We start from the raw sequence: 9,986 nt of genomic DNA, 5'->3' as shown, positions 1-9,986 counted from the left end.
TCACTCTGGGGCAGGTGTGAAGACAGTAGACTGATCACTCTGGGGCACGTGTGAGGACAGTGGACTGATCACTCTGGGGCAGGTGTGAGGACAGTATACTGATCACTCTGGGGTTGTTGTGAGGACAGTGGACTGATCACTCTGGGGCCGGTGTGAGGACAGTGGACTGAGTGATCACTCTGGGGCAGGTGTGAGGACAGTGGACTGAGTGATCACTCTGGGGCAGGTGTGAGGACAGTGGACTGATCACTCTGGGGCAGGTGTGAGGTCAGTAGACGGACTGATCACTCTGGGGCCGGTGTGAGGACAGTGGACTGAGTGATCACTCTGGGGCTGGCGTGACTTGGTTGTCACTGTGGCGCAGGAGTTAGGAGAGGTTGTCCGTTGCGTGCCATCTGAGTAGCACCCAGTAGCTGCTCCCTGTGAGGTGGTGATCAACCCTGTTTCACACGTTAACTCCGTGGCACCGATTTGTCATAAGGACTCACGGGAGCTGAATGCTGGTCCATGCTGTTAGGGACCTCTCCCTGAGGGTCCTGTGGCCCGCTTTTGTGTTCCTGGGTCTTCGCACAGTGTGCTCCTGACCTGAACTGGTGTGGTGGACCTGCCTACACCCATGAACTGGACTCGTAGGTCTTTTCTTGTCTTTCTAGCAACCTGTCATGGCTGCCTGTGACAGGAGCACTTCCCCTGACCTGGAGATGGTCCTGGCCTGAGACAGCACTAAATGCTTCTCCTCAGCCCCTGTTCACTTGTATGGGTGGCCTTGCTCAGGTCCTCCTTGTGCAGAGCCCCTACCCCTGCAATCTGTCTAGGGGAGAGGACTGACCCCTGCCTTGCTGGATAAATGCTCTTTTACTGAGCTGCATCTCAGCCTGTGTAGCGATCCTGACCAGGCCAGGACCCGCAGGTGCATACAGGTATCTTTTCTGTGGAGGACCTGAAGTGCCTCCCAGTGGGGAGGCAGCCTGGGCTGGCCGGCGAGCAGGGAGGTGGGGGAGAGCTTGATTCTGGCAGTGCACGCCGTGACGTACAGCCAGGCCCGGGCTGTGAGAGGCACTTCGGAGTGCTAATGGTGCTTTTTCCTCTTTTCTCCTAGTGTGCGTTTTAATACAGAACTTGTCACTTTCCAGAATGCCCTTTAAAGGTGACCCTGTCATAGGTAAGTGCTTTTCTTTTCAAGAGTGTATATAGGATTTTCTTATACAACTTCTTCAAGTTACAAAATAAAAAGTGAGGCTGCTAGCATGGGCTTAGAAGGTCACAGTGTAGAAGGCCTGTCTTGGAACCACTTTGAGGTCCTGTGGCCGGAGGTCCCTTTCTTGTCCCCTGCCCAGCACCCCGCTGTGGCTCAGCCTGTCACAATGCACCCAGCACCACGGTTATGGCCCTGGTGGACCCCTGAGGACCTGGTGACAGAATGCCGGGGTCAGGGCCGGGGCTCCAAGCAGCAGGCGCCCCAGCCCGGACCTGCCTTGCCCTCCAGCCTGATGTCACTAGGTTTTTGTTTCTTAGCTTATTAGAGTAAGCATCCTCTGCCTCCTCCCAACTCACTGTAGTTGAGTTGAATATTCAGGTTAACATGGGTGGAGACCAGGTGTGAGCTAGGAAGAGACCCCTTGAAGCTTTACACGCGTTTCTCCTGCCTCCGCCTGGCGTGCAGCAGCGTCCAGCAGTCTCTCCTGGCGTCCTGTACCCGGGGGAGCCTGTGGACTCTGAGCAGTCTGCAGCGCTCACTCGGGCCTCTCTGTCCCTCCCAGAGGGGCTATCTGCTTAAATACAACTGAGTGTTCTGAGTTTGGTAAGTGACCATCTTTTTGTCTTTGGCAGATGGCTGGCAGTGGCTGATAGATGACACTCTGAGAAGTCTCTACCTTATTTCAACCCAGTCTAGACAGCAGATCAAGGTGTGCTGGGCACGAGCCCCGTCTTACCTGCACGGCAGGTGGCACAATGCATCGCGAGCCCTATTTGGGCCATCAGTGTCATCCTTACATTTGGAATTTGGCATGGGCCTGCTGCCAGGTTTATAATCAGGAAGCCGCAGTCGCCTCTAGTGACCAGAATGCTGACTTTTTTTTTGGTCAGTCGTGGGGCTTGAACTCTGGGCCTGGGCTCTTTAGCTCAAGGCCAGTGGTCTACCACTTGAGCCACGCAGCTCCACTTCCAGCCTTTTGGTGGACCCGCTTGTGTGGCCTTGCGCCATCTTGTTCTGCCCTGGCTGGTCTCTCCTCATCCTCGCCCCAGGCTCTCTCTTGTTCCTAAGGCCCCAGGGACCCTGCGGTCCCCTCTGTGAGGCCCTGTGCCGCTCAAGCGAGCCTACCTCATCCCTGCAGTGCTTCCAGCGGGAAGGAGAAGAGGGGTGCTTCATTTTATTATTCGCCCGGTCATAGAAGATGGGGAGCTGGGGCTGGGATGGTGGCTCAGGGGTAGAGCGCTGGCCTTCCATGCCTGAGGCCCTGGGTTCCATTCCTCAGCACCACATAAGAAAAAAGAAAAAAGCCCAAAGTGGCGCTGTGGCTCAAGTGGTAGAGCGCTCGCCTTGAGCTGAAGAGCTGAGGGACAGCACCCAGGACCAGAGTTCAGGCCCCACGACCGACCAAAAAAAAAAAAGAAGATGGGGAATTAACACTTTTTGGAAGAAATAACCAAATTCTGTTTTTTTTTTTTTTTAAACAAGTACAGCAAATTTAACGTGATCACTGTGTCTGATAGATGTCAAAGAATATATATATATATATATATATGAAAGAAAGGTTATAATTTGGTAAAAGGTGGAAAATTTATACTCTTGAAGAAAACCAGAGTATGGGAGTGACATGATTTAAACATCGTCACTGCTTAGACATCAGAAGGACCCTGGTACCTCAGCCAGGCACTTCACTGCAGAGCTCTGTACACTGTTGTCCTCTGTTTCAGGACGCCGCTGTTTCGGCCCTAGCTGCTCTTTCCAGAGAATACTACAGGAAGGATCCTAGGGAGGCGGGTCCTGCTGTTGCTGGTGAGTGAGCTGAGGGGCCAGCCCCAGTTGTGGAGCTGCAGGGGAGGGCTGTCTAAGGTCTGGCTGATGGGCAGTGGGCTGGGGCTGGGGGTGGGGATTGTCAGGCAAGCCTAGCTGCCTGAGGAGGGTTTTCACTTGTGAACAAGAGGCGTTGCCAGAATATGTGTTCCTGTGCACTGCGTTAACACTGTTAATGTGGAAGCAGCCTGTTCACATTAGCAGGGCCGCCGCCGCCTCCTCCCCCTCCCCATCCTCCTCCTTCTCCTCCTCTCTCCCTCCTCTCTTCCTCCCCCCCCTCCCCTTTTGGGTGCTGATCCTGGAGCTTGAACTCAGGGCCTAGGTGCTGTCCCTGAGCTTTTTTGCTCAAGGTTAGTGCTGTACCACGTGAGCCACAGCTCCATTTCTAGTGTCTTTGGTGGTTAAAGGGAGATAAGAGTCTCGTGGACTTTCAAGCTTCTTACTTTTTTTCACATATGTGTACTGAGTGTTATGACTATATTTGTGCACCATGTTTTTCCATTCATTTCCTTCCCCCTCTTCACCTTCCCTTATTCAAACATGGTTCAGCTTCCTATAATTCATTTGGTTAAAATGTCTGTTCATTCCCCCAAGGGTTTGCCTCATGAAGCGTTGTATTTCAGTCTGTGGTACTGTGCTTTAGGTTGGTCCTGTGTCCCTGTGTGGTTTACTATACTTCAGTCGGTAGTATCATGCCTCAGGTTGGTCCTGGGTCCCTGTGTTGTTCACGTAGGAGGTTGTGTTTTGGATCTGTGATCTACATGCACACTTTGTCTTTCTATGCCTGACTTAATTAACTCAGTATGATCTTTTCCAACTCCAGCTCCATCTATTTCCCTGAAAATGGCATCATTCCATTCTTCCTAAAGACTGAAAAAATTTCCATTTGTGTTTGTGTGTGTGTGTTAAATCTTTTTGTTGTTGTTGTAGGGCTTGAACTCAGGGCCTGGGTGCTGTCCCTGAGCCTCTTTGAGCTCAAGGCTAGCGCTCTACCACTTGCGTCACTGCAACATTTCTTTTTTCTTTTTTTTTGTGAGTGGTAAATTGGAGATAAAGAGTCTCAGGATGTTCCTGCCCAGGCTGGCTTTGAACCACAGTCCTCAGATCTCAGCCTCCGGCGTAGCTAGGATGACAGGCGTGAGCCACCAGCGCCTGATTGAAATCAAAGCTTTATTGATGCCATTGTCTGTTGCAGGGCATCTGGGTTATTTCTATAACTTGGGGTCTGTGAATAGTGCTGCAGTGCACTTGGATGTACACGTGCTTTCATTGTATCTTCAGGGTAAATGGCTGGGAGTGGTATTGCTGGATCATGGCTTAGCTTTGTGGTAAATGGCTGGGCCATGGCACAGCTTTGTGGTAAATGGCTGGGAGTGGTATTGCTGGATCATGGCATAGCTTTGTGGTTACTGATATCTGTAGTGGTTGCACTAATTCACATTCCCACCAACAGCGCTTTAGGGTCCCTTCGTCACCACATACTGACTAGCATTTGATATTTATACTCTTGATGGCCATTCTGATTGGAGTAAGAAGAAATCTCAGTGTTATTTTGATTTGTATTTCCTTTGCCAGATGTTGAGTATTTCTTCATGTGTTAATTGCTATTTGAACTTCTTCTTCGTTTTTTGTTGGTCATGGGCCTGAACTCTGTGCCTGGGCGTTGTCCCTCAGTTCTTTAGCTCAAGGTTACCACTTGAGCTACAGCGCCACTTCTGGCGTTTTCTGCTTATGTGGTGCTGAGGAATCGAACCCAGGGCCTCATGCATGCAATGCAAGCGCTCTACCACGGAGCCACCTTCCCAGCCTCTGAACTTCTACTTCTGAGAAGTGTTTATTTAAGCTCCTCTGCCCATTTATCAACTGAGTTACTGGGTCTTTGTTTATTCTTATTATCAGACTCTCATCAGATCCTCGTTAGACCATCGAAGATCTCCTACCATGTCCATTGTCTTTTTAGTTTAATGACAATATCCTTCATTGTACTGAAGCTCTTTAGCTTAGTGCAATCCTTTCTGTCAGTTTTCATAGTTGCATGGTCCTCGGAATTCCTGTGTCACTGTGTCTAGTTCTTCCTCTCCTCCTTCCTAAGGTAGTCTCAGGTTCAGGTCTTTGACCCACTCTGAATTGAGAGTCTTCAGCATATGGAAATCTAGTTCTCCTGGTACTGTTTATTAAAGAGGCTATTCTTTCTCCAACAAATATCAATTGGTTATAGGTGCATGGATTTATTTCTGGGGTTTCGAATCTGTACCATTGGTCTTCAGCTCTGTTTTTGTGTCAGTACCAACTTTTTGTTGTTGTTTTAAATTATGGCTTTATAGTATTTTTTGCCCAGAATTATTTTGGCTGTTTGAGGCCTTTGTGTTAACAGGTGAATTTATGAATTTTAATCTCTCTCTCTCTTCCTTTTTTTTTTTTTTTTTTTGCCAGTACGAGGGCTTGAACTCAGGGCCTCACACCCTCAATTGGCATTTTTGCTTTAGGCTGGCACTTTATCACTTGAGCCACACCTCTACTTCCTCTATGAATTTTTTTTCCCTAGTCCTGGGACTTGAACTATGGATCAGGGCGCTATCCCTTAACTTTCTTTATTTTGCTCAAGGCTAGCACTCCACTGTGTGAGCTACAGTGCCACTTCCAGCTTTTTTGAGTAGTTTATTGGAGATAAGAGTCTCATGGGCTTTCCTGACCTGGATGGCTTCACACTGTGATTCTCACATCTCAGCCTTCTAAATAGCTAGGATTACAGAAATGAGCCACTGGTGCCTGGCCTCCATATAAATTTTAAGATTTCCTTTTCTCTACTCAGGAGGCTGAGATCTGAGGATCACGATTCAAAGCCAGCCCAGGCAGGAAAGTCCATGAGACTCTTATCTCCAATAAACCACTAAAAACCGGAAGTGGCGCTGTGGCTCAAGTGGTAGAGCGCTCCCTTGAGCTGAAGAGCTGAGGGACAGCGCCCAGGCCCAGAGTTCAGGCCCCACGACTGACCAAAAAAAAAAAAATGATTGCCTTTTCTATTTCTGTAAGGAATCACATTAAAGTTTTTGATGGATATTGCATTAAATTTGTATTAGATTGCTTTTGGCAGTGTGGACATTTTCAAGTACTGATTCTCTCAATCCAAGAACATGGGAGGTCTTTCCATTTTCGCATGTCTTCTTTGGTGTCTTTCTTCAGCATTTATAGTTTTAATTATAGAGGTCCTTCACCTTCTTGGTTAGGCTTTTTAGTAGGTATTTTAGGTGTTTTTGTTTTTGTTTTTTTTGGGTCTGGTTGTGGGCTTGAACTCTGGGCTTGGGCGCTGTCCCTCAGCTTTTCAGCTCAAGGCTAGGGCTCTACCACTTGAGCCACAGTGCCACTTCTGGCTTTTTTTTTCTGCTTATGTGGTGCTGTAGGAATGGAACCCAGAGCCTCCTGCATGCAAGGCAAACACCCTACCACTGAGCCACCTTCCCAGCCCGTTGTTTTTTTTTTTTTATGGTGCAGCTATTGTGAATGAAGTTGTTTTCCTAATTTCCTTCTCATCCTGTTTGTTGTTGGTATACAGAAAAGCAAGTTGTTTTTGTGTGCTGATTTTTTATACTGCTTCATTGCTGAAGGTCCTAATCAGGTCTAGGCTGATGAAGGGGATGGTGTCCTTAGAGTTCTTGAGTATAGCTTACATTATCTGCAGATGGGGGCTGTTTGACTTCTTTCCTGTTTTGGTTCATTCCATTTCTTCCTTGTGTGTGTGTTTCTGCCGTCCTGTCTGAGGGGGGCAGAGCTTTGCTGGGGTGTGGTGCAGCCTCACACGAGAGGGGCGCAGAGCTTTGCTGGGGTGTGGTGCAGCCTCACACGAGAGGGGCGCAGAGCTTTGCTGGGGTGTGGTGCAGCCTCACACGAGAGGGGCGCAGAGCTTTGCTGGGGTGTAGTGCAGCCTCACACGAGAGGGGCGCAGAGCTTTGCTGGGGTGTAGTGCAGCCTCACACGAGAGGGGCGCAGAGCTTTGCTGGGGTGTGGTGCAGCCTCACACGAGAGGGGCGCAGAGCTTTGCTGGGGTGTAGTGCAGCCTCACGCGCTCCTCTGTCTGGGATCCTGGGCTTCAGCAGACAGGACACCTCGGTAGCACCTGCAGAGTCGCTCACTGTCTTCAGAGTTCGTCCTTTGCCTCTCCAGTCTGCCGCTCCTCCTCCTCCTGCCAGGGTTCCTGGCCCACCTCTGCTTTTCCATTGACAAGGAGAATACCATTTCCACAGGTCTTGTTTTCTTTTTTTTTTTTTTTTTTGGTCGGTCGGGGGGCTTGAACTCTGGGCTTGGGCCCTGCCCTGTCCTTCAGCTCAAGGCAAGCGCTCTACCACTTGAGCTACAGCGCCACTTCCGGTTTTCTGGTGGTTTATTGGAGATAGGAGTCTCACGGTCTCTCTTGCCCGGGCTGGCTTTGAACCATGATCCTCAGATCTCAGCCTCCTGAGTAGCTAGGATTACAGGCGTGAGCCACCAGCGCCCGGCAGGTCTTGTTTTCTTAGTGAGTGAAGATGAGGCTACAGACCTCCACCATTTTCTCTCCCTTATAAGGTGGTTGTATTTCCACAGCAAGCTTGATGCTCTCAGTGAATGAAATGCAAGTATAAATGTGCCATCTAGTCTCACAACGCTTCTGGATTTGAGTTTTTGAAAATAAAACCATGTGACTACAATCACTTAGGAACGTCTTCCATCATTTGATAGGTGTGGTGCAGTGACTCATGCCTGTAATCTTAGCTACTTGGGTTGTGGTAGAAGGACAGCTGGGCAGGAAGTTCTGGAGACCCCCATGTCAACACTGGCACAACAGCCAGGCACAGTGGCATATGCTGCTGCTATCCTAGCTATGCAAGACCCGTAAATAGGACTGAGAAACGATGAAGCCGAAAGGGTCCTCGCCTAGCGAGTTCAAGCCCGAGTTCTGCCAGAGTAGAACAGAGTCCCCCTCGCGTGCGTCCTCTCAGGTGCCCTGGTTGCCGGGTGCCTGGCTGGCATTTCTGCAGGGCATGGACGGGCAGGAAGGCACTCTAGTCCCATGTCTCCTTCCAGGGGAACTAATCTCACAGTACCTCGCCCAGCTTCGGAGCCCGGAAGAAATGACTCGCTGCGCCTTCTCATCAGCCCTGGGTGGCCTCCCCCGCTTCCTTCTAAGCGGCCGTCTGCAGCAGGTGTGAAGGGCGGCGGGGCAGGCGTGGGTCTGCTGCTAATGAACCCACAGGAAGGGGTGGCCGGCAGTCAGCCTGGACTTGAGGGTGCTGGCAGACTGGTCTTGCAGGACAGCCCTCAGAGAGAGGGGGAGGGAGAGGGGAGAGCTGCAGAGAGAGGGAGAGAGAGAGCTGCTCAGAGAAAGAGAGGAAAGAGAGGGGGAGAGAGAGGGAGGGAGAACTACCTTAGAGAGAGGGGAGAGAGAGGGGAGAGCTGCAGAGAGAGAGGGAGGGGGGAAGAGGGAGAGAGGGGGGAGACGGGAAAGAGAGAGAGAGAGCTGCCCAGAGGGAGAGAGAGAGAGGAAAGAGGGGGAGAGAGAATGAGCGAGAGAGAGAGAGTGAGCGAGAGAGAGCTGCCCTCAGGCTTGTAGGAGGGAAGCTGTGGCTGCCAGGCTGAGAACTTGCTTCTCCGGCTGCAGCCTGGCAGTGGAGGCAGGCTGGGCTCCACTGGGCTCAGAAGGCCCGTGTTTCTTCCTTGGGAGCACACACACACACTCCCTGTAGCGTGGAGCGTGAGCGAGGGGGGGTCTGTCTGTCCCTCAGTGTGCTGGGGTCCTTACAGCCCGTAGCGTGGAGTGTGAGCGAGGGGGTTCTGTCTGTCCCTCAGTGTGCTGGGGTCCTTGCAGCCCGTAGCGTGGAGCGTGAGTGAGGGGGGTCTGTCTGTCCCTCAGTGTGCTGTGGTCCTTGCATGCGCCCGGGCTTTCCTGTTGCTCTGTCCAGCCCCTGCTAGGGTGCTTCCTTCGCATGGTCCACTGCGAGGAGCTGCACGTTGAGAGGCCCAGGCTGGGCCCCGCCAGGCCTTCACCTCGGAGGCCTCGCTGTCGCACGCTCCCCTGTCTACTGGATATGCCGTACCAGCTTCTTGTTCTCCTTCTGCCCCAGACTGCTGGTCACCCCTTCTGAGTCTGGGGATCGTCTGTCCTCGCTTTTCTCAGGAGTACCCCTCACCTCCTTATCCTGGTTTCATCCTGTGCTGCCCAACAAGGCCTGAGTGACTGGCATGCATCCAGTCTGTCCCTGGAGTCTGTGTCCCTCCCCACCGCAGTCTGTCTCAGACAGAATAAAGCCCCCCCCCCACACACACATGCACACACGCACACACACGTGCACACACGCACGCACACACACACACAGAGTCACTTTGTAGCTGACACTTGTCTGGGGATTCCGTTGCCTTCAGGTGCTTGCTGGTTTGAGAGCCGTCACCTGCATTTCGCCTCAGGACGTGAGCTTTGCCGAGGCCCGGAGGGACGGCCTGAGGGCCATCTTGAGGTGAGTGGGTGGTGGGCTCCGCCGTGGACGCAGCACCTGGCAAAACACAACTAGAGGCGCTGTGGTTTTCCAGTCCTTCTCTCCCTTTCTTCCCCTTCTTTCCCCTCCTGTTTCCCCCCCTTCTTCTCCCTTTTCCTCTTTTTCCTTTCCTTTGGTGTCAGGTAGCTTCTCCAGTCTGGGAAGGCCTAGTGACAGTTATATGTTGTTAGTGAAAACAAACATTCAACCTGTTGTATAACTACAACTAGGAACAAGCGGGTACCGTGACCTCAGCTGCTAAACAGGCTGAGATCTGAGGTTAATGGTTCCAGGAGAAAGATTCTTCTCTCCAGTTCACCAGTCAGAAATTTGGACTGGAGGTATGGCTTGAGTGGGAGGGGGCCTGCCATGAATGAAAACGTCTAGCAAGAGTTCAAGTCCTGAGTTCCGGCACACACACAGAAAAAGAACCGGGGAACAGCTCGGTGAGACTTGGTCAGCAC

The 9,986-nt window shown here is 51.4% G+C and overlaps 1 protein-coding gene across 1 annotated transcript in view; it reads left to right on the top strand.

Moving 5' to 3' along the window:
* Positions 1–9,986, top strand: part of Tbcd (tubulin folding cofactor D) — a 147,126-nt gene that overhangs the window by 122,617 nt on the left and 14,523 nt on the right. The window contains exons 24-28 of the mRNA XM_013033084.1: positions 1,100–1,162; positions 1,831–1,907; positions 2,920–3,001; positions 8,078–8,196; positions 9,413–9,504. Of these exons, the coding sequence (XP_012888538.1) occupies positions 1,100–1,162; positions 1,831–1,907; positions 2,920–3,001; positions 8,078–8,196; positions 9,413–9,504 (433 nt within the window). The remainder of the gene's footprint in view (positions 1–1,099; positions 1,163–1,830; positions 1,908–2,919; positions 3,002–8,077; positions 8,197–9,412; positions 9,505–9,986) is intronic.

The sequence above is a fragment of the Dipodomys ordii genome, unplaced genomic scaffold (assembly GCF_000151885.1).
Source record: "Dipodomys ordii isolate 6190 unplaced genomic scaffold, Dord_2.0 Scaffold163, whole genome shotgun sequence".
Classification (NCBI taxonomy): Eukaryota; Metazoa; Chordata; class Mammalia; order Rodentia; family Heteromyidae; genus Dipodomys; species Dipodomys ordii.
Note: the sequence above shows the minus strand (reverse complement) of the source record. Positions and strands in the feature narration are given on the sequence as shown.